Source organism: Saimiri boliviensis, chromosome 9, assembly GCF_048565385.1.
Source record: "Saimiri boliviensis isolate mSaiBol1 chromosome 9, mSaiBol1.pri, whole genome shotgun sequence".
Lineage (NCBI taxonomy): Eukaryota > Metazoa > Chordata > Mammalia > Primates > Cebidae > Saimiri > Saimiri boliviensis.
The window spans coordinates 59,394,587-59,419,562 of NC_133457.1; the positions used below are offsets into that span (position 1 = coordinate 59,394,587).

Consider the following 24,976-nt stretch of genomic DNA (forward strand, 5'->3'; position numbering starts at 1 on the left):
CAGGTTCGTTTTCAGTTCACCTAGTCGAAGAAAACCTACTTTATCTTATTTAAATTAGGGTCCTTCAAGCGATCTTAACATCCTAAATCCCAAGCACCCTGTTTTTTTCCTGATAGTCTTTCTGTTGACCTTAAAGTCTGTGTCAACCTGACAGTAAGATGCACGATGGCAGGGATCTTGCCTACTAGGGTCCCTGTGCACTCCGTACCTGTGCTCAGCAGCTCATGAACGGTAGTTGAAGAAACTTCATTGGTCACAATAACCCTTGGGCCACGTCTCGGGGAGGCAGCCGCAAACGCTCGCAGGTGGCAGCGACAGAAGTACTTCTCCAGGAAGTTGTTCGAGTGGAGGAAGACTCTGACGTCAAAGTGCTCAGTACACTACAGCGGCAGGAAGGAGGAAGGGAAGAATTCTAGATGCGGAGAAAGTTAGGATTTTACAGTACAGGTTAAACTCGATCCTGGAAGGCGTCGCCGCCGCGACCCCTTCACGTGACCGCGGACGGCCGAAGGCCCCCGCGCCCAGTGCGCCTGCGCCTGCGCTCCCGGAAGTGGCCGGACCGGGAACGCGAGCGGAGCTCACGTCCGTCAGACCGTCAGTCCGCCGGTCCGCCGACCCGGTACCTCTCTCTTCTCGGCCTTCGTAGCTGTCCGCGGTCGGTTTGGTCCGAACGGCGGCGGAGGCGCTGATCATGGCGACATTCATCTCGGTGCAGCTGAAGAAGACCTCAGAGGTGGACCTGGCCAAGCCGCTGGTGAAGTTCATCCAGCAGACTTACCCGAGCGGCGGGGAAGAGCAGGCCCAGTACTGCCGTGCGGCGGAGGAGCTCAGCAAGCTGCGCCGCGCCGCGGTCGGTCGCCCGCTGGACAAGCACGAAGGCTCGCTCGAGACGCTCCTGAGGTGGGCGCGGGGCCGGGGGTGGGTAGGGTGTCTGCCAGCCGCCCCTCGCCGCCCCTCTTCCCTCCATCCTGTAACCTGGGCCGAGTCGCCCCGCCCCGGCCTGACCGGGCGCGTAGGTGTGGTCAGCATTCCTCGCTGGGGAGCAGAACCCGCCCTTCAGGCCCGCTGTGACCCGCTCGTCCTGCCCGCCAGCCTGCCCCACCCCTGGGTCTGCCAGGGCTCGGTAGATCAGATGCCTGGGTGCACCGGTCTGCCATGTACGGATCTCTCGCCACCTTTACTTATAACTAGTTTTTACTTTTTTGAGTCTCTGACTGAAGCTTCCCCCTTTTCCCTCATTTTTCCATCTCTTTCTTGGACCAAATTTAGATTTCATCATAGTAGTTGCTTGAAGGAAGTGGGGGAATTGGGACACTGGACCAAATGTCTGATCAACTCATTACATTGTCCACATGAAATGGACCGTCTTCCTCAGTTCAAAATTATCAGATGACAGAAAGTTAGGAGCTACAACTATTTGAAATAAAACTCTAGTTACATAATAGAACCGTTCAAGGTAGGTTGTTTAAAAGCAGTTTGTTCACCAACAGGTATATACAATGTGTTATTTTAGCAAATGCTTATTTAGCTCATGCTGTATTTAATGAGGGTTCCTTTCATGATCCTTAATAGTTATGATAAGAACATTACTATAGGACTTTAGAGTTAAAAATTCCTTTTGCCTACCTTGTTAATGATCTCGTTTTCTCAGTATAATATACTCTACTTGGTTCACAGGAGAAACACAATTGTATTCCGACCCAAGGAGCAGAAACCCAGGCTAAACCTAGCTTGAGCTAAGAAAAGACTTATTCTGCTAACTGACAAGTCTAGGGATATTCCTTTAGGAATTAGGTATTAGCTTTAGGTATCACTGGAGATCGTCTTGCCTACATGATGCTTCCCTCGAAAGCATCATGTATTGACAGGGATGGGTGTAACGTACTTACGAAAGTCCGCAATACTCAGTATCTTAGAGAAGAGAGTACTTTTCTCCTTAGTTCTGGTGGAAGTCCATGGGAGGCCTCTGGGCCTTTGGGCCATCATATTTGTTTGCACCAGTATATGATGGTGGGAAATGGACTAATTTAATTGCCCCTGTCTGAGTCATCCACCCTGTTTAATTTCTCCTTACCTCATGGATCAAAGCAAGATGAGTCCAGACTGGGGAAGGGTTGGTTCTCCAAAGGAAGGGATATTGAATAGATGACCCAGAGAAATAATGACCCCTTGGTGTCAAATTTTAGAGGTAGAACTGTTGGGCTGCAAGGATCATTAGTCTGATAGTATAAGCATTTTTTTTTTTTTTTTAAGTTAACCTAGGAACACTTAGCCATTCTTTAGAATTAACATAAACAGTTTCAAAGTAATTTTTGTGTAGGCATGAATAACATTCAGTGAGGATTTTCCATTAGTAATATTAAGAAAACATAGTTGTGGTATAATGAACGCTATGATAAAAATCTTGTTGAATAGATCAAATTTGATTCCAGTCCTGAAATTTAGGATCTTCAGAGGCATTTGGTGCATGGATTTAAAACTAACAGACATGGAAGGATGGTGGATGATGGTTTGGATAAGGCTGTCCTGTGAACTTTAAAACTTCATTCATTTGTTCATACCTTTATTTTCACCAGACTTAAACGTGTCAGCTCTTCCTAATAGTGGACCTGTTGTAGATATAGTCTCTTTGAAACTAACCATGTTTTTTAAGTCACCTCTGTATAATCTCTTTCTGCCACATTAATTCAACAAATACTAATTATTTTCACTTTTTGGTCTTTTAGAGGGGTTAGGTTAAGCTTGGAGATATTACTAAATTTTGTAATGGACATAGGTACAAAAGTTCCTTAGGTATATATGCCATAAAATTAGATGTGAATCAGTTGTGGGATGTTCATTCAAATCTGGCAGAATATCTTATTTTTAATGAATATGTTTGGATACTTGTGTAAACGTAACATTAATTTTTAAATTTGATGAATTTTTAAACTAATGAACTTTGAAAAAGAGGGTTTAAACTAATTCCTAAAGAACTGAAGCTATCTTAGTAAGTCCTGATATGCAGCTCTGTATATAGCTCTTGTGATAGACTTGGCTTCTTACTGCTAACTTGTAGGTGTTCTATTAAAATTTCCTAAAGTATATATTTATGCATATTATAATAATGAGAATGATTACTTAAAAACTCATTTGTTCTGGGTGTGATAGCATGCACTCATAATTCCAGTTGAGGGGGAAGGATCACTAGAGCCCAGGAGTTAGAGACCAGCCTGAACAACATACTGAGACCCTGTCTTAAAACAAAATAAAAAACAGGCCGGGCGCGGTGGCTCAAGCTTGTAATCCCAGCACTTTGGGAGGCCGAGGTGGGTGGATCATGTGGTCAAGAGATCGAGACCATCCTGGTCAACATGGTGAAACCCTGTCTCTACTAAAAATACAAAAAATTAGCTGGGCATGGTGGCACGTGCCTGTAATCCCAGCTACTCAGGAGGCTGAGGCAGGAGAATTGCCTGAACCTAGGAGGCGGAGGTTGCGGTGAGCCGAGATCGCACCATTGCACTCCAGCCTGGGTAACAAGAGCGAAACTCTGTCTCAAAAATAAAATAAAATAAAATAAAATAAAAAATAAAAAACAATAACAAAAAAACCTTTTTGTATGATACTTCTTCCTTCATAAAGTGGGTTTTACTAAAAATTGATTAGACCTTGGTAAATGGTGAACTAGGGTGATCAAATGGGGACCCTGCTGGTTTTTTATTTTTTTTTTGCAACTTCAGATATACCAGTTACCAGCATTGTGTCATTTCTTTTATGGTAATCGATTTCTTTAGAGAGAAAGCTTCTAGTTTCCTTCCATGAAAAAGTCTGCTTCTCAGTTTTCTAAATTTTATCCTGGGGAATGGAGGTTGGGGATCTTAATCATGTATGCAGTCTTTCTATCAGGTACATCTATTTTTAGTGTGACACCTCCATTAGGGTTAGGTTCATTTCTGTGTGGTAGATTCCAAATTATCTGAGTCAAGGTTTTCTTTCTTTCTTTCTTTTTTTTTTTCCTTGTGATGGAGTTTTGCTCTTGTTGCCCAGGCTGGGTGCAGTGGTGTGATCTTGGCTCATCACAACCTCCGCCTCCTGGGTTCAAGCGATTCTCTTGTCTCAGCCTCCTGAGTAGCTGGGATTACAGGCATGCACCACCACGCACAGCTAATTTTGTATTTTTTGTAGAGAAGGGGTTTCTGCATGTTGGTCAGGCTGTTCTCAAACTCCTGACCTCAGGTGATCTACCCGCCTCGGCCTCCAAAAGTGCTGGGATTACAGGCATCAGCCACTGTGCCCAGCCAAAGTTTTATTCTTTTGTAAAAATTTGGCTGGCAGATAGTTCTGATAACCCAGGTCTTATATAGTGGTTCTGTGAAGTTCATTGAGGTTCAGATTCCTTTCAGCTTTCTTCTATATAAAACCTAGAATATTGTTCTCAGGTCCAGGATGCAGTCATATTCAAGTTCCAGGTAGTAGGATGGAGAAAAGCACAGGGCTCGACCTTTAGAGTGTTCCCTGGCAACTATTCCACAACCCCCTGCCTATATGTTACTAGCCATTATGTGTGTCCACTTCTGATAGGATGCTAGGAAAAGGAATTTTCATTATGAGCAGCTGTATACTCAGCTAAAGATACAGGGTTTTGTTAATAAGGAATAGGATAGAACTGATAATGATGTAGTCAGTTAGCATGCCCTACCCCACTTAGCAGTGCTTGATCTCCACCTTAGTTGTGTTTGCTATCTCTGACCTTTTTCTGAGAGTGAACCCACCCTCATAGTAGAGGATCTGGGAGCCTGAAGATTTCTTTGAAGGAATTTCAACCACACCTCATGCTTACATTGAACTCCTACCTTCAGAAGTACCTCATTTTTCTTAATCCAGATCCTTTTCTGGCTTCTCTAGCATGATTCGGCTTCTTCTTTGGCTCCCTTCCCTCTTAGCCAGTTAGATATTAGATTTCTCTTTTTCATTCATTCATTCACTCACTTCACCTTTTAGTAAATTTTGTTGAAACCTCTTATATGTTCTGTGTCCTTCTCATTCTTTTTGTCCAAGTTCATGTACATCTTTTACACTTTTGAATTCTTGTTTCAGTGGGTTTTGGTGGGGAGCAAAGAAGGGTGTTTTATTAAGATTTCTTTGTTTAACTGTAAGAGGAAGGTGTTTGCATTTTCAGCTCTCTGCAGTGCTTCTAACAATTTACATTCTCATCAGCAGGTGTATGGGAGTTTTTTATTCCTCCATATCCTTGCTAATACTCACTGATTAATAATTTAATTTATTGCTTTTTGCTAAACGGATTGGTGAGAAATTTAGTTCGCATTCCTCTTATTTTGCCGAGGTTGAACAGTTTATGTTTACTGGCTACTTTGTGTCTTTTTCTGTGATTGCTTGTTCTTTTCTTTTGCCCATTTTCTATTGAGTTGATTTTTTCTTTACTAATTTATAGGACTTGTAGCATTTTCTGGATATTTATCTTTTTTTATTATGTGTGTTGCAAAAATCTTCCAATCTGTTTCTTGTCTCCCAACTGTGTTTATGCTATATTTTGTCATATAAAAGTCCTCTCAAAATGTTGCCATCTCCTCATCATTTGTAGTTAATATTTTTTTTTCTTATTCCTAATGTTGTACATGTGTTATATGTGATTGTCCTCCCTCAGATTTGCCAAAGGTTTGGAGCCACCTTTTCTTGTTTAAAACCAAGCCTTTTTGGTTGGTTTTCTGCCCTTATCATTCTTTTTTTTTTTTTTGTCATTCTTTTTTTTTTTTTGAGACGGAGTTTCGCTCTTGTTACCCAGGCTGGAGTGCAATGGCGCGATCTCGGCTCACCGCAACCTCCGCCTCCTGGGTTCAGGCAATTCTCCTGCCTCAGCCTCCTGAGTAGCTGGGATTACAGGCATGTGCCACCATGCCCAGCTAATTTTTTGTATTTTTAGTAGAGACAGGGTTTCACCATGTTGACCAGGATGGTCTCAATCTCTTGACCTCGTGATCCACCCGCCTCGGCCTCCCAAAGTGCTGGGATTACAGGCTTGATCCACCGCGCCTGGCCAATGTGGAGGATTTTAAGATGTACTTGGTCCCTGGTCTCAAGGAATTATTGCCATACCTTTTTGGCTCAGTAATTTTATTCTGCATAGATGAAACGTAAGGGAAGATTTTAAATCTGATTTGTTTTTCTGTGTTTTGATTTTTCTGGTGTTTAGTAAATAAGAAAACTTAGGACTATAATCATTCTATGTATCCGTTAAGAATAATCTTCTGAGGTGTTTTATACAGGAGGTTTAAGTCTACACAGCTATCTTTATGGCAGCTGGACTAAGGTCCTGACCTCTTGATTCCCCAGCTAGTTACTTTTTACCATACTCTGCTGCAGTAGTGCTTGATTAATGATTTTTCACGTGTTACATTGGATGAAGAAAGAAGTGTGAAAATAAAGTTCACAAAGACTCTGTGAATTCCATCCAGTGTCTCTGGCCCAGCTCTTCTGATTCTCTTGTTTCTTCCTCTAGTTGATGGTCTGGAGTTGCATATCCCTAAATACAGATTGGAACTGAATAGGGTTGTGTGAATTAGCATTGTAGTATTATTTTGGCCATGTGGATTGGTTGTTCTTGATCCCCACACTTCCCCTTTAAATTAAAAAAAGATTTCCTTTTTAAAAATTAAGTACAGAATTTAATCTTTATTTAAACATTTTAACTTTTTTTTTTTTTTTTTTTTTTTTTTTTTGAGACAGGGCCTTGCTCAGTTGCCCAGGATGAAGTACAGTGGCACCATAATAGCCCACAGCAGCCTTGATTTCCTGGGCTCAAGCATTCCTACTTCAGCCTTCCAAGTAGGTGTGTACCACCACACCTGGCTAATTTTTAAATTTTTAGGAGACAGGAGGTCTTGCCATGTTCCCCAGCTGGGTCTTGGACTCCGTAACTCAAGCAGTCCTCCTGCCTCGGCCCCCAAGTGCTGGGATTACAGGTGTGAGCCACCATACGTGGGCTTTTTTTTTTTTTTAAAAAAAACTAGAATTTCTAATGAGAATTTGTCCTGTACCTATTTGTGATATTTTCAAAGAAATGTATTTATTTCCTCGTCTTTTTTCCCCATGAGATTTTTAAATTGGAACTATTATACATTTGTGCTAAAGTGGTTGAGTTTTTTTTTTTTTTTTTGAGACGGAGTTTCGCTCTTGTTACCCAGGCTGGAGTGCAATGGCGCGATCTCGGCTCACCACTACCTCCGCCTCCTGGGTTCAAGCAATTCTCCTGCCTCAGCCTCCTGAGTAGCTGGGATTACAGTCACGCACCACCATGCCCAGCTAATTTTTTGTATTTTTAGTAGAGACGGGGTTTCACCATGTTGACCAGGATGGTCTCGATCTCTTGACCTCGTGATCCACCTGCCTCGGCGTTCCAAAGTGCTGGGATTACAGACTTGAGCCACCGCCCCCGGCTGGTTGAGTTTCATAAAATACTGGAGAACATATACAAGCACTTCTACATAGTTGCAAAATACTAATCTGTAACTACCATTTGTCTTACATGTATTGCTGTGTTTCCAGGCACTGTTTTAAGCATTTGATATACAGTATCATTTATTCCTCACTCTTAAAGGAGGTATTATTACTCTTACTTTAGGAAAGGTTCAGTGATTGAATAACTCTTTCATGATCACATAGCTCAGAGTTGGGATTCAAACTCAGGGCTGTCTGATTTGAAAGTCTGTAACTTCATACCTTTTAAATATATTTGGGATTTTATAGTTTTGGTTAAAAAAATTCACTTATGGCCGGGCGCGGTGGCTCAAGCCTGTAATCCTAGCACTTTGGGAGGCCGAGGCGGGTGGATCACGAGGTCAAGAGATCGAGACCATCCTGGTCAACATGGTGAAACCCCGTCTCTACTAAAAATACAAAAAAATTAGCTGGGCATGGTGGCGCGTGCCTGTAATCCCAGCTACTCAGGAGGCTGAGGCAGGAGAATTGCCTGAACCCAGGAGGCGGAGGTTGCGGTGAGCCGAGATCGCGCCATTGCACTCCAGCCTGGGTAACAAGAACGAAACTCCGTCTCAAAAAAAAAAAAAAAAAAAAAAATTCACTTATTTCTAAAATGGAATCTATAAAGACACCAATTTTTTTGCAGTGTTATTTTCCACAATGTGTTAGTTTTCTCTCTGGCTTAGCATACTGGTTTTTGCTCTGCCTACTTGTACAAAATTTGCAGCCTAGGTCTACCTTGTTAGAGATACAGCCTAGACTGGAATCTGCTGCTATGGTAAAGCCTACTTAAATGATAAAGAGAAGGGTGTGGTAGATTCTCTTTTTTCTATGGGTTCCCTATCTACAGAACTTTGATACTTGAGATCTAGGCTGAGGGATAATACCCTGTGGAATTATATTGAAGGAGTAACTTATCCTTGTTGGTTCTGGAACAGCATTTTGCTTGTTGTAACTGCAGTTAGCAATGACTGCTTTCTTTTGTAAAGTATTACTTGATCTCTCATTTTATTGTGCTTCATATTGATCAGACATTGTTGATTTTCAGTGACTGCCTTCCTGTTTTATTTCAACTTCTATAATCTGTCCTAAGATAGCCAATTTACTTTGAGGATTTCATCACATAGCTTCTAATCATTCAAATATAGGATATAAATACACTGTTCCTCCCCATACAACTCAGGTTTTGTGAATTGACCTCAAAAGCTTTGGGGTGAAGAAAATGGGTATGAAAATTTTAGTGCATTCAGTTTAGCCGTTCTTTTCCTCACCCATTTGCAGAGCAAGTAACCTCATTTCCTACTACTACCTTCCTTGTTTACTTTATAGCAAGGGTCAGCAAAATAAGGCCTGCCCAGCTGCTTGTTTTTGTATGGCCTATGGGCGCCACTCCAGTGGGTTAGCATTGTGAGTGTTGGAGACCTAGCTAAGCTGTTTGCCTCTGTTCCATTCTCCCCTTTGCTTCTAGCTCCTGCCCTGCTGGCCAGTGGCCATGCTTTATTGCTGCCCAGACTTACTCTGGTGCTGTGTACACATTGGATATTCTGCTTGGCAATGACTTGGCACTAAATGGTAGAATCTCAGTCTGGAAATTGGTGACTGAGCAAATTACCTCACCTCCAGCCAGCTGGAGCAGGTGCCCATGGTAGGCCCTTTTTGAGAATTTGGGTCTCATTGGGGCAGAGTAAAACTGACTATGTTGGTCACTCCTCCCGTCTCCCCATGGATCCTCTACATCAGACAGCTACTTTTCCTTTGGAGAATGTCTCCAGCGGAGGGTACTTGGGCAGCTGTGTGCCATCATTTTTGGATGGCCCAATCTAGGCAAAAGGTACAGGCCAGGGCAGGGGTTTTTCTCTTGTTTCTAAGTACTTAGATACTTTTTGCAAGCTTAATTTTAGCCTTTTTTCCAGCGGAATCTAGAATATCACTGATCAGAAAAAGTTTGTCAGTCCTGAGTCTATAGCCGTGTTGGCTTCCTTGCTGTGTCAAACACACCTTTAGGTACGGTTGCCTCAGGCTGTTAGCCCTTGCTATTCTCTTCTTATGGGCTTTTTCTTTGATAGCTCCTATTCATTCTCAAACCAGAATTTTAGGTTTTATTTTTGAGGGACAGAAGAAAACTTTGCATTTTATTGATTCATTTGCTTGGAGCTAGCAATAAAACAGAGTAAATACATCCAGTCTTTGCTATCATGGAATACAGAATCCTTTGAGAGAAAAGGCAGTAAACATAATCCCGCAAATATTATATCACAAATTGTGTTAAATCCTATGAAGGGCCGGGCGCGGTGGCTCAAGCCTGTAATCCCAGCACTTTGGGAGGCCGAGGCGGGTGGATCACAAGGTCGAGAGATCGAGACCAACCTGGTCAACATGGTGAAACCCCGTCTCTACTAAAAATACAAAAAATTAGCTGGGCATGGTGGCGCGTGCCTATAATCCCAGCTACTCAGGAGGCTGAGGCAGGAGAATTGCCTGAACCCAGGAGGCGGAGGTTGCGGTGAGCCGAGATCGTGCCATTGCACTCCAGCCTGGGTAACAAGAGCGAAACTCCGTCTCAAACAAAAAAAAAAAAAAAAAAAAAAAAAAAAAAATCCTATGAAGGAACTGTTTAGGGACCTGAGAGATTATAAATAGAAGGGGAACTAATTTTAAAAAGGGGTTATATTGACTTTTTTTTTTTTTTTTTTTTTTTGAGACAAGATTTCATGCCATGGCCTATCCTGAAGTAAGTACAGTGTGTGGGATCACAGCTCACTCTAGCCTTGACCTCCTGGGCTCAAGTGAAACTCCCACCTTATCCCCCTGCATAGTCCCTTTGGAACTGTAGGCCCACCACCACACCTGGCTAATTGTGTGTGTGTGTCTGTGTGTGTGTGTGTGTATGTGTAGAGATGAGGTCTCACTGTGTTCCCCAGGATGGTCTCAAACTTCTGGGCTCAAGTGATCCTCCTACCTCAGCCTCCCAAAGTGTTAGGGTTTCAGGCAGAGCCACAGCGTCTGGCCTGGATTGACCTTATCACTTCTGCTGCCACCGTGGACTACATTGATCCATGCTAGCATCATCTCTTGACTGGATTACTACAGTAGCTTCCTAACTGATCTCTCTACTTCTGCTCTTGCATACCTGCAGTCAGTTTTCTATACAGCAGTCATGGTGACTCTATGAAAATAAGTCAGGTTACTGTTTTATGCAAACCTTTTGATGGTTCACCCTCTTACACTGTATAGTAAAACTCAGAAGTCTTACAGTTGCATTCAAAGCATCATTACTTCTTTGACTTCTTCACCCACTATTTTCTCCCTTGCTCTCTCTGTGGCCATATTGGTCTCCTTGATATGCTGGATACCTTCTCAGGTACCTGTACCCTCTTGCTCCAGGGTACTGGCACTTGATTTTCCCTAGATTGGAAATTCTCAGATATCTGCTTGGCGTACCTCATCACCTTTTTCATGCCTTTTATAGTCATGCTGTTTTACAGTTAATTTTTTTTTAATGTGGTCAAACAACCATGTTATTTAAAACGACAAACTTACCTCTCCCCATGTATTCACTTTATTCCTATCTCTGTGTTCTCCATGGCACTTACCACTGATTACTGTATCACATTTTTACCTATTTTGTCTTCCCCTCTAAAAGCTTCACAAGAGCACAGATTTTTAAATGTTTACTGACCTCGTGATCCACCCACCTCAGCTTCCCAAAGTGCTGGGATTACAGGTGTGAGCCACTGTGCCTGGCCAGTTAATTTTTGTATTTTTAGAAGAGACCGGATTTTGCCATGTTGCCCTAGCTGGTCTTGAACTCCTGGGCTCAAGTGATCCACCTGCCTCAGCCTCCCAAAGTGCTGGGATTAGAGGTGTGATTCACTGTGCCCGGCCCTTTCAAGTATTTGTATCTCTGACCTTGAGAAACTTAGCTTCCATTGTCTTCAGTGTGTTTACTTAATTGCCTAGTTATTCCTATTTGTAACCAAACTCATAGCCATGCCAGCTAAAAGCCTGGTCTCAGATATGTTGGTCACTCCTGCTGAAAATTTGCCCCCAGAAAAATAACCCTGGTGAAGGATTGGGGGAAGTATAAGAGGAAAAGAAAGGAGGAAAGATTAGAGGCCAGTTGAAAAGCTTGGCCTGACCCTTTTCTCTTCCCTTCCCTGCCAGACTTTCTGACTGAAAGCTCACCCTGATGGGTTAAGACTGCTTTATATTTAGTGATCATTCTGGCTGCTATGCAGAAAAAACAAGTTGGAAAGAATGAGAAAGGAGTTGGAGAGATTGGCTAGGAAACTTTTGGATTCCTAGCTAAAAGAGAATGATAGCTTTAATGTGCTGTGTGGCAGTGCTGGAGATGGATAGAGGTGAACTTACCTAAAACATTTGAAAGTTGGTAAACCTGTTTTTAATGGGCAGTTTGCCAGAGATACTAATTTGTCCAATGGATATAAACATAGTTATTTTAGTAAAAAAGAGTATTTTTAAGAAACATAATGGTTTTTGGAGCAGATGTTAGTTTGCTTTTAGCCAATAACAGTTGATAAATATTTTTCTGTGGTGGTGTGTGAGTTTTTGCTTATAGATTTTCACTGCATTCATTTTTTTTAAGCTCCTCGTTTATATATTAAAAGATTTTGTTTAATGTAAAATAGCTGCTCAAAGTAAGCATAAATAATTTTTCTATTAAACCAGTTGTATTTACGTAAATGTATGTAATAGCTCTGGTAATTATTTATTCTGCTCTATTTTTTAGATATTATGATCAGATTTGTTCTATTGAACCCAAATTCCCATTTTCTGAAAATCAGGTAAGTCATTAATTCTGTCTTAAAATTATATGTTAATGACAAATCACCCATTTCCTTCTGCCAATATTTTCACTGTCTTTAGAATTTTATGAGATAGTGTTATAAAAATAGAAGATTTTAGGTCTGTCTGATGTGACTATATGTGCTTCTGAAGAAAGAATCTCCTGGAATTCTGTTCAAGTCATTCTTCAGTCACTTCTTGGGCTCATATAGAGCAATGGTTTTTTTTTTTTTGGACTTCATTTTATGTCAGTAGGTTCTATTGGCTGATTAATCTGCTGTGTCCTTTCCATTTGACTTAGGATGGAAACTGCGCAATTCAGGAATTGTTAGTCTCAGTTTATGTGCTTTAAAAATTATTTACACAAGTTACATTTGCATGTAAAAGTTGCAAATGCTGTTGTGACTAAATGTTTATTACATGAATGTCAACTGTATTTCCTCTTTAAAGGCTAGATGTTGAAAATGCTGATAATTTCTTATAGTTTTATTTTGGAGATTGGATAAAGGTTTTAAAATTAGTGATACTTTTAAAATTTAAAATTGTTGTAATAAAAGTACTTTAGACATTCTTGTACTAAAGTTTTTACAGGTGAAATAATTACATGTTGAGATTTTCTTTAAAATATTCCTGGAAAAGAAGTGTAGGTGGCTGGAGGCAGGGCAAGTTGGGAGGTAGATGAACCAAGAAGGGCAAAAGACTAAAGCCGCTAATGGGTATACTGGAGTTTATTCTCTTTATTCTTTTTAGTTTTTCTGTATGTTTGAAAATTTCCTTAATCAAGAATTTAGAAATTTTTCTATTGGATTGCAATTAATTTAAATGAGGTATACTTTGTTTTAATCTTTGTATGTGATAATACATATTTCAGGAGCAGAGAGATAGTTTTTTTAATAAAGTAAACTTAATTTTCATGTGGCATACAGAAAAGTGAACAAATCATGAGTATTACTTAAATCTTCACAAAGTGAATATGCCTGTATAACCACTACCTAGATAAAGAAATAAAATATTAACCCATCCCCCAAAGTAACCAGTCTCCTACTTTTGTCATCATGGAATAGTTTTTAATTTCATCTTCTAGGAAACCTGTAATACGTACTTTTATTTTTCTTGCTTTTCTTGACTGATTTGGCAAGCATCTGTTACTTATTTTGTTCCATAAAAGTCAGTGTGTGTTTGTAAATATGAAGAAGATAGTGTTTATGATTACCAAGGCAGAATGACCATATGAAATATCCCAGTGCCAGTATTTTACTTTGTTAAAATTTCAATTTAAATGAAAAGAAGAAGGAAAGGGAGTTGGGTGGTTATAGGAGATAATATTTTAGACAGGTTGAGCATTTGTCCTTTTTTTCATTGTGGATTTCCCTTCGGATTCAGGAAGGTAACACAGTTTTTTCTTTCATTCTATCCAGATCTGCTTGACATTTACCTGGAAGGATGCTTTCGATAAAGGTTCACTTTTTGGAGGCTCTGTAAAACTGGGTATGTAATTTTTAATAAAAATGATAGGAAAATTGGTCTAACTACTTTGCATTGTTTTTGGTTTTTAAAATTGCCATCCTAATGACTCTTAGTAAATACTAAAGTTGTTTACATCTCATTTTCTTTTTAACTTCAACTTTTAATGCAATTTTGAAATATTTGTAGAGAGCCCATGCCTTGCCAGGCACTGTCCTAGTTATAAAAATGAATAATGCACATGTACTCAGTTCTTGGGAAGATAGTTGATCATTTAAAAGTGTACTAAGTACTGTATAAAATGTAGTATGTAATATCAGCCTATGAACAAACTCACGGAAGTATATATTAGGAAGAAAGTAATTCTACCTGTTGAAAGCAGACAATGTTTGAGTTAGGCCTTGAAGGATGAATTTGTAGAAAATAATAATATAGGTACAAAATTATAACCAAAGGTCAGAAGGTTGAAGGCTTTTGAACTACCACTCCAGCAAGATAACCTGTCTGTGCCTTAATTTTCTCATCTGTGAAATGGAAATAATACTATTTATCTCATTGGATTCTTTTTTGTTTGTTTTTGAAATAGAATTTAGCTCTTGTTCAGGATGGAGTGCAGTGGCACGATCTTGCTCACCGCAACCTCTGTTTCCTGGGTTCAAGCAATTCTCCTGCCTCAGGCTCCCGAGTAGCTGGGATTATAGGTGCCTGTTTCTACCCCCGGCTAATTTTTTGTATTTTTTTTTTAGCAGAGATGGGGTTTCATCGTGTTGGTCAGGCTGGTCTTGAACTCCTGACCTCAGGTGATTCACCTCTCTTGCCTTCCTGAACTTCTGGGATTACAGGCTTGAGGCACTGCACCAGCCTATCTCATTGGATTCTTAGGTGGATTAAATGAGTGAATACATGTAAAGTCCTAAGAACAGTGCTCAATAAGTATTAGCTGCAATGAATATTTATATTATCATATAACATTGTAATATAATGTATATATGATATATATGTATTATATACTATATATAATACTATAAAGGTATGTATGTCTTATATAGTATATCCCTTTTATAGTATACATATACATAAACTATGCTATAATATATATCTGTATGCCTTATAAGATATATAGATATATATTATACAGTATGTACATAGCATATACATACATATATCTAAGGTTTATACTTACATATAGGTGAGGAAATGGAAGTATATATTTTATAGTAGATATTATATGTAATGTTGATTTAATAATTATTATTATTGTTATGGCTTGTAACCATAGGTTGAATTGGGGATTATGGAGGGTGATGATAATAGAGAGCAGATTATGAAGAGTTGCAAATATTATGCTCCTGACTTTGTACTTTCCCCTCTTACATAATAATAGTGAATGTTTATTGGGCATTTATTTTACCTAGGCACTCTGGAAGGGATTATTTGTAAATAATAAGATTATTTATAAATAAGTAAGATTATTTATAAATAATCTTACTGAATTCTCCAATAGCTTAATGAGGAAAGGCACCATTATTGCCAGTTGAACAAACTGGTTTAGAAAGATTAATTGATATTCTGAGGTCATGTGGTTAGGATTTAGTGAAGCTGGGATATGAATCTAGAAAGCTAACTTCCGGAACTAGAGAGAAACAGAGCAGTTAGGAGACTGTTGAGAGATGATGATGTTAGACAAGCTAGCGTGTTTGAGTCGGAGGAGAAGAGAGGGATTTTGGACTCGAGGTGAAGTTGACTAAATTTGCTGACTACCAGTCAGAAGGAAGAGTAGGAGTTGAGGCTTGACTCTGAGATTTATAACTTGGTTTGACCTGTTGGATATTTATTCCTTTTGGTAGAAAGGTTGAGTCTGACTTTCCTGTGTTATGTTGGGGTAGACATTTCTCTTGCATTTTGAAATAAAGGATTTAAAGCTCGGAAGAGAAAGAGATATAAATTTGGAAACAATTATTAGGTGATAATAAATTTATTCCTTCTGGCAGATAATTGAGAAAAGTATGAAAGCCAGAGCTAGGTAATATAATATTTAGGGAAAATAGAGGAAGAGGTTCTGGGAATGAGGTTGAGAAAAAGCTTTCAGATCTTACAGGAACCAGGGAAAAATGAAGATGAGAAGGAATGCCAGAAGAATTTCAAAGGTGATATGGTCCAGTGGTTCCCAAACCTGGCTGCATGTTAATATTACCTGGGGAAAATGTTAAAGATAAAGGCTTATCTTTAAAGATGAAGATACAGAGTGCCAGATGTGATAGGAGAAAATTTCAGATTAGGCCACTGGAATCAATATCTTTGAAAATATCTCCAGGTGACTCTGAGGGTCATCACAGGTCCAGGCTGGAACAACCTTGACAGTCATTGTGGCAGAACTCAAGTCATGTAGGGTTGGAGAAGTCACTGGATTTCGTAGAGAGGAATTTCACTGGAGTATCCTGAAGAAGCATCAGATTGAGGGGTGAATGGGAGGTGAGGGAATGAAAACAGTAAACGTGGGTTGATCATTTCAGGAAATTTGCAATAATGATTTGGGGACAAAAGGAGCATCATTCTGAGAGGGAGCCAAGGTAAAGAAAAGGATTCTTAGTGCTGGTATGACTTAAGAAAATTGGTGGGCCGAGAAAGGGAGCGGATGGCAAGAGAACTAGGCAATACTTGAGTGGTGAACTCAAGTATCTGGAAGATCTGGGAAGCAAAAAATTAGATCATAAAGCAGGAAGTCGTTCAGCAAGGCATTTCTAGTAGCAAGAATTGGGAATTAAATGTCCTTTAGTAATGTCTTGGTTAAATAAAAGGCTGCCCATTTATTTGAATATTGTGTACTTTTGGAATACTAAGAATGAAAATGCATGTATGTATTTGTTGACATGTAAAGCTTTATCAATGGAATATTGAATAAAAGGCCTTCTATAGTTCGGAGTTGTTGCATTGTACAATTTTAGGGTCCCCTGAGTTGGGCTTCTTGGGACGCTCCCTATATAGAACCCAGAGTGATTCCTCCTCCCTCTAGTTGTGCATTTCAGGCAACTCGAATATGGTATCGTGTCCATTTTGTGAAAAGTTATGTGTATGAGTGTATATGTAGTTATTTGTGAGATACCAAAAAATAAATTCTGGTTAACTCTGGAAGATGAGATCTTGGGTGACTTTTAATTATTTTTTTTTTAGTTTAAAAAAAATTGTATTTTAGAAAACTGTATTTATAATTATTTTCATTTTGAAAAACTTAGAAGATTGAAGTGGTGGCTAATGCTATGATTCCAGCACTTGGGGAGGCTGAGGCAGCCAGATCACTTGAACCTAGGAGTTCAAGACCAGCCTGGGCAACACATGAAACTCTGTCTCTACAAAAAATATAAAAAATAACCTGGACATGATGGCATGTGCCTGTAGTCCTGACAATTTGGGGGTCTGAGGTGGTAGGATTGCTTGAGCCTGGGAGGTTGAGGCTACGGTGAGCTATGATCACGCCTGTGTACTTCAACCTGGGTGACAGAGTGAGACCTTGTCTCAAAAGAAAAAGTAAGATAGAAGAAAAATGTAGTGAAAAAGAGAGCAAGTAAGAAACAAGAATACAGTTAAATATTTAAGAAGTCATCTTTGAAAAAAGGAAAATTAAGTATTATTTTGAAAACCTGGTTTAAGTTTAGATGGATAGAAGAAATAAAGGAAAAAAGGTAAGAGTTAATTGCAAGATCAAAATAGCTCTTATATGTAAAATCTCATAAAAGCTCCTATAACACGAGACATTGTCAAAATGAGAGACTACAGTCTGGGTTGATAATATTTATGGGCAACATAATAGACTGAGATATGTATCTGGTATATAAACAGTTTACTTTTATTTCTTGCCTGGAATATATTTTATCCTTCTCTTTTTTCTTTGAAACAGAGCCTTGCTCTGTTGTGCGGCTGGAGTGCAGTGGTGCAATTTTGGCTCACTGCAACCTCTGCCTTTGGGGTTCAAGTGATTCTCGAGCCTCAGCCTCCTGAGTAGCTGGGATTACAGGTGTGTGCCACCATGCCCAGCAAATATTTGTATTTTTAATAGAGATAGTGTTTCGCCATGTTGGCCAGGCACTGGTCTTGAACTCCTGCCCTCAGCAGTTTCACCTGTCTTGGCCTTCTAAAATGCTGGGATTATAGGTGTGAGTCACTGCACCTGGCTGATGTTTGATTTTGTTCCTTGCTCTCTCTCTCGCCACACTGGCCTAATGTATATATTTACTGAATTAATTAAAATTATATTAGGAACTTGAAGACATTGTTCTCTTGCCTTTTAGTATCTAGTGTTACTGATGGAAAGTCTGATTTTTGTTATTTTGTAAGTGTTCTGTTTCTTTGCTCTTGGGAATATTTTTACAGTCTTCTTTTTATCTTCCATATTTAAAAATCTCAAAAGATCTTATGGGATTTCATTTTATTCATTATGTGTAGGGCATTTCCTTTTTGGCCCTTTTAGTTGGAACACATATCTCCCTTCAGCTCTGGGAAGCTTTCTTATATTTCTTTGATAATTTTCTTGTCTCTTTTGTCTCTCTTTCTTTGTAATACTTTATTAGATATTGGTTGGTCTGAGTTGTTCACTCATAATTTATATATTCTTTTTTTAACTTTATAGTCTACTGTCTGATATTGCCTAGGTATTTTAAAACTTTTGAAAAAAAATTTTTTCCCTCCCTCTGCCGTTAAAACTTTTGAAAAAATTTAACAGTCAAGTTTTTAATTTTTAGGAGCTTTTTCTTGTTAATTAAAAAAATCCTGTTCTTTTATGGATATACCATCTTTGAATCTCTTTAAGGAATGCTAATCATGATCTTTAGAATATTATCTTTTATGACTGGAATTGTCTTTATTTATTTTGGGCTTAGTTTTTCAGTTCACATTGCTCTTCTTTTATTTTACTGCAGGCTTTTTTCACAACTTGATTATTTTAGATTTCCCATATATCTAATACAGTAGATTAGAGTAGCTGGTGTTTATGTCTGCTGTAGTTTAAAATGAAGAGACTAGATTGGTTTGGAAGTGAGTTGAAAACTGGCCATGATTACATAGGAGACTACCAAAGTACTGTAACAGGGAGGGCTTTATGGCACTACTGTGTGGCACAAATACACAAATGTAGTGTTCTTATTCTCCTAGATGGTTTGTTCAGTGTTTTTTGTAAGGAGCCTTATTTTGCCTGGCGGTCAATGCCTTGCACATTATGCAAGATCTTGAATTCCACTGTGAATGAATTCTGTAAATAATAGAGAGCTATTGTAGATTCTTTTTTAAAAGTTATTTTTCAATTGTGATACATATACATAACCATTATAAGTGTACCATTTTAAGTGTACACTTCAGTGGTATTAAGTACATTTACATTATTGTGCAAACATCATCTTGAGAACTCTTTTTTCACCTCACAAAACTGAAACTCTGCCCAGTGAATGATAACTTCCCAGACCAGGTGTGGTAGCTCATGCCTGTAATCTCAGCATTTTGGGAGGCCAAGGTGGGAGGATTGCTTGAACCCAGGAGTTCGAGACCAGCCTAGGCAACATAGTGAGTCCCTGTCACTACAAAGGATACAAAAATTAGCCGGGTGTGGTAGCCTGTGCCTGTAGTCCCAGCTACTCAGGAGGCTGAGGCAGGAGGATTGAGCTGAAGAGGTAGAGGCTGCAAGGAGCATGATTGCACTACCTCACTCCAGCCTGGGGACAGAGTGAGACCCTGTCTCAAAAGAAAAAAATAAATAATAATTTCCCGTTCTTCCCTCCCCACTCAACCGTGGCAACCACCATTCATTCTGTCTCTGAATTTAATTGTAGGTACCTCATAGAGTGCATTTAAAAAAAATTTCACGGCCGGGCACGGTGGCTCAAGCCTGTAATCCCAGCACTTTGGGAGGCCGAGGCGGGTGGATCACGAGGTCAAGAGATCGAGACCATCCTGGTCAACGAGGTGAAACCCCGTCTCTACTAAAAATACAAAAAATTAGCTGGGCATGGTGGCGCGTGCCTGTGATCCCAGCTACTCAGAAGGCTGAGGCAGGAGAATTGCCTGAACCCGGGAGGCGGAGGTGGCGGTGAGCCGAGATTGTGCCATTGCCCTCCAGCCTGGGTAACGAGCGAAACTCCGCCTCAAAAAAAAAAAAAATTTCACAACGTGAAATTGATTATCTTAAACATTTTTAAGTGTACAGTTCACTAGTGTTGTGTGTATTTCACATTGTTGTGAAATAAATCTCCAGAACTTTTTCATCTTGCAAATCTGAAATAATGTATTCATTGGACAGTCCCCCTCCCCTGCCAGCATCCCTGATAACTGTCATTCTAATTTCTGTCTCTGTGAATTTGACTACTCTAGGTAACTCACATAAGTGGAATCATCCAGTATTTGTCTTTTTGTGACTGACTTATTTCATTTAGCTTAATGTCCTCAAGATTCATCTGTGTTATAGCATATGATTTCCTTCTTGTTTAAGGCTCACTAATACTCCATTGTGTGTATATACAACATTTTGTTCATCCATTCATCAGCCCGCAGACACTTGGGTTGCTTTCATGTTTGGCTATTGTGAATGTTGCTGCTATGAAAATGGGCATACATACATCTTTTTGAGACTGTGCTTTCATTTCTTTTGGGTTTATGCCCAAAAGCGGAATTGCTGGATAAAATGGCAGTTTTATTTTTAATATTTTGAGGACCTGCCGTACTGTTTTCTGTTTTCTGCAATAGTTGCACTTTTTGTATTTTTTTGTTTTGAGACAGGGTCTCGCTCTTTTGCTCAGGCTGTAGTATAGTGGCATGATCATAGCTCACTGCAGCCTTGAACTCCTGGTCTCAAGTGGTCCTCCTGCCTCTGAGTAGTTAGGACTACAGGCAGGCACCTTCATACCTGGCTATTTAAAAATGATTTTTTGTTTTAATGTAGAGATGGGGCCTTGCTGTGTTACTTTGCCTGGCCTCAAACTCTTGGCTTCAAGAGATCCTCCTGCCTCAGCCTACTAAAGTGCTGGAATTACAGGAGTGAGCCACCATGCCTGACCACCATTTTGCATGCCTGCCAACAGTATGTGAGGGTTCCAGTTTGTCTATATGTTCATCAACACTTATTTTCTCTTTGTTTTTTAATATGAGCTATTCTAAGTGGATGTGAGGTGTGTGGATTTTTTATCAGAGTTGGGTTTTATCCAAACCAATCTGCTAGCCCTTTGAGAAGTGTATTTGCATGAGGGAGGAAAGCATAAGGCCAGCTAGGAGGTAATTGCATTGACTTAGATTTGTAGTAATGAGGAACTGGTGTCACTGTGGTGGGACAATATGATTTTGAGAGGTGATGGAAAAATGGAAATAATTTATTTAAATTTAAGAAATTGAGAGAAATGACATGAAAATGACTTTTACATTTGAATTTCATTGTAATAGAAGTGTGGAAGTAAAGGGAAGGAGAGAAGGAATAACTTATTGATCTTTAGAGTTTTAGGTGATGGGAATATTGTTATGGAAATAGTTGCCTCTAGGGGCAGCTTGAAATATGGGAGCATATGATAGTGAGAAAACAGGTCTGGAAACTTGTTTTTGTGAGAGTCAGTGGGATGATAGAAGTAACAGTATTTCTCTTTGAAACATTTGTTTTCTTTAGAAAAAATAATCTGATAAATTTTTCCTTCTCAATTTTTTACAGCTCTTGCAAGCTTAGGATATGAAAAGAGCTGTGTGTTGTTCAATTGTGCAGCCTTAGCTAGCCAAATTGCAGCAGAACAGAACCTGGATAATGATGAAGGATTGAAAATCGCTGCTAAGCATTACCAGGTATGCGGAAAAGTAGTTATTACATTAATGATCAACACTAAGTTGGATTAAATGGAAAATAATTTGCATTTAGGTTTATAGATGCTTCTTACCAACAGATGTTTCTGAAAACTAATGCACCTTTAAAATGAATTGATTCTTATTGTTGAAGCCCTTTGATAAATTGTCTGTAGACCAGGTCTGTTTTTCCTCACTGTTTTATACCCAGCACCTAGCACAGTGCCTGGCACATAAGAGGCTCAGTAATTGTGGGTTGAAGAAATTATGAAATGTCTGAGATTTCATCTCAGGCTTTTAGCATAAATCCATTTTAAATAAATAACCAAATTAAAAAAATTTGTACGTTATTTTTATATGTCGTCTTAGAGTAAGACACACTTGAAATTTCACTGGTGTTACAAAAAAATAAAGACAAGAAATTGGCAAGAAAATAAAATTTTAAACTTTGAGGCTTGTGGAGAGGTCATATTTAAATGTGGTCCAACACCTAATGTTCGTAAGTGCCTAATCTGTTTTGGGTACTAATCATATGCTAATATGGCATTTTATTTTGTGGCAGTTGTTTATTCAGCTTTTTTTTCTTTGTTTAAAAAATTAGTATTAAGCTGGGCGTGGTGGCTCACGCCTGTAATCCCAGCACTTTGGGAGGTGGGTGGATGACGAGGTCAAGAGATCGAGACCATCCTGGTCAACATGGTGAAACCCCGTCTCTACTAAAAATACAAAAAAATTAGCTGGGCATGGTGGCACGTGCCTATAGTCCCAGCTACTCGGGAGGCTGAGGCAGGAGAATTGCCTGAACCCAGGAGGCGGAGGTTGCGGTGAGCCGAGATCGCGCCATTGCACTCCAGCCTGGGTAACAAGAGTGAAACTCCGTCTCAAAAAAAAAAAAAAAAAATTAGTATTAAGTAACATATATAATCATATTGCCATATTTTATATTATTTTCTAATTTACAAAGTGTTTTCATGTACATTATTTGACTCTCAGATAAACCTTGTGATATATGTTATATAATGTCATTCCCATTTTACATACCAGGAGACTAAAGGTCAGAAGTCTTAATAAAGCTGTCAATTTGGGTTTCAGTAGTTCTGATTCCAAATTTCATGTAATTTCAAATGTTCTTCCACTGTTTCATCCCCAAACCTCCCATGAAATTTGCTTGTCTCAGAGGTAGTGTGCTTTTTCCCATTGTTTACGTTCAGCGGAGAGGTGAGAGATGCTGTTCTGAGAAAGTGAAAGGAAAACATACTTTAAGGGAACAACATGCTCCAAATTGTGACTTCCCTTACAGTTTTCAGTGGTCATAGATGACAAACGTAATGCATACGCTATTTTTGTTTTTGAGGCTATACATGGAAAATATTTTAAAACGTGAAAACAGACTGGGCGTGATGACTCACGCCTGTAATCCCAGCATTTTGGGAGGCCAAGGTGGGCGGATCACGAGGTCAGGTGTTCGACTACAGCCTGGACAACATGGCAAAACCCCATCTCTACTAAAAATACAAAAATTAGCTGGGCATGGTGGCAGGCACCTGTAATACCTGCTACTCGGGAGGCTGTGGCAAGAGAATTGCTTGAACCTGGGAGGTGGATGTTGGAGTGAGCCGAGATTGTGCCATTGTACTCCAGTCTGGGTGACAACAGCAAGACTCTGTCTCATTAGAAAAAAAAAAGATTAATAAAATAAAATGTAAAAACAAAGTTTTATTTAGCTTTTGGTTAATTGTAACTCGGTTAATTGGTATGTGAGATTTTAGAAAGGTCATTCTGATTTATTAAAGAAACATTCCATTCCTGTGAACATGAGTGTTCACAGCAGGGTACCTGGTATCATGAAAAGATAACTGGTGGTATTAGACCTAGGTCTTTGTCTAGGCTGCTTGCCATCCAGAAGCTTTGTGCCATTGGGCAAATTCTTTAACTTCTCTAGATCTTTGGTTCCTTATCTATAAATGAGAGACTCAGATACCTTGCTGTTGTAGATTGATTCATTAGTTTACCAAACAAGGTCAGTTATGCATTCCTAGCAGATACTCTAGTCTTATAATACTTCATGACTGCAGAAACATGCTGTTTATTTTAATACATTTGGCTTTGAGTTTTCTCTGTGTTGTCTACTTCTCTAACTCGTGACCCTTTTTTTTTTTTTTGGAGATGGAGTTTCGCTCTGTCGCCCAGGCTGGAGTGCAATGGTGCGATCTTGGCTCACTGCAACTGCTGCCTCCTGGGTTCAAGCGATTCTCTTGCCTCAGCCTCCTGAGCAGCTGAGATTACATTTGTGTGCCATCATGCCTGGCTAGTTTTTGTATTTGTAGTAGAGACAGGGTTTCACTGTGTTGGCCAGGCTGGTCTCAAACTTCTGACCTCGGGTGATTTGCCTGCCTTGGCCTCTGAAAGTGCTGGGATTACATGCCTGAGCCACTGTGCCCAGCCTTCTCATGACATCTTTTAATCCCAGACTGATTTCTTTTTCTTAGTATAATTTGTCATAAAAGCAAATTTATTTTAATAGTAACAAAATATAATTGGGACAAAAAAATCTGATGGGAACATTTCACTAGGGAGCTCTGAAGGCAAGACAGAAATCACTAGCAATGGTAGTAATGCTGTCCTTGGAGGACTAGGTATATGTACTGTTTGGGGTTTCCCCTATGATTATTAATTAAATATTAATAATATTTAATTATTTGAAAGATGAATTTGTTTGGGACCAAAGCAAGAGCATTTCAGTACTAAAAATATTTTAATGTTTATCCCTGCTTCTATTCTCACATTAGTTTTGAAGAAGTGTATCTAAAAATAAGCTTAATCAGATTGTTCCATTAGTTTACCTTGTTTTTCCTTGTAATTTACTTTTAATTTTTGTTAAATCTCTCGTTGTACGATAGAGTTTTAGAAAGATAACCTTATTGTCTGTAGGTCAGATGTTTTAGATTGGTTTTGCATATTTGAAAAGTTTAAATATATTAACTGTTCACTGAATTAACATTTGAAATGACTTTTATATATAACAGTAGCAAATTATGTCTTGTTGAGTTCCTATAGATTTTAAATAAATTCTTTTCCCCCCTTTAGTTTGCTAGTGGTGCCTTTTTACATATTAAAGAGACGGTTTTATCTGCCTTAAATCGAGAGCCTACCGTGGACATATCTCCAGATACTGTTGGGACCCTCAGTCTTATTATGCTGGCACAGGCTCAAGAAGTATTTTTTTTAAAAGCCACAAGAGGTAACTCCAGTTTGTCTTCCATTTTGTTGTATGTGAAAAGAAGTGATAGGCTTTTAAATTAAGGAAGTGATTAGAATATAATATGTTCCATGTAGAACTTTCCTTTTTGAACTTGATACTTAGATTATTGAAAAATTTCAGCTATCCTTTTCTGAATTTATGGCACAAATGCACATTTAAGAATGT

At 39.2% G+C, this 24,976-nt stretch overlaps 1 protein-coding gene and 1 long non-coding RNA gene across 3 annotated transcripts in view; both read left to right on the top strand.

Annotated features, from left to right (window-relative positions):
• Window positions 1-538: 538 nt before the first annotated feature.
• The window catches only part of PDCD6IP (programmed cell death 6 interacting protein), a 75,023-nt gene continuing 50,585 nt past the window's right edge, over window positions 539-24,976 (top strand). For both annotated transcript variants that reach the window (XM_039461812.2, XM_039461813.2), the window contains exons 1-5: window positions 539-900; window positions 12,230-12,284; window positions 13,704-13,773; window positions 21,425-21,552; window positions 24,637-24,790. In XM_039461812.2, the coding sequence (XP_039317746.1) occupies window positions 692-900; window positions 12,230-12,284; window positions 13,704-13,773; window positions 21,425-21,552; window positions 24,637-24,790 (616 nt within the window). In that variant the 5' untranslated portion in view covers window positions 539-691. The remainder of the gene's footprint in view (window positions 901-12,229; window positions 12,285-13,703; window positions 13,774-21,424; window positions 21,553-24,636; window positions 24,791-24,976) is intronic.
• LOC141585653 (uncharacterized) lies at window positions 5,842-11,538 on the top strand. Its single transcript, XR_012519261.1, has 2 exons — window positions 5,842-9,770; window positions 10,098-11,538. It is a non-coding gene; the product is annotated as an uncharacterized LOC141585653 (long non-coding RNA).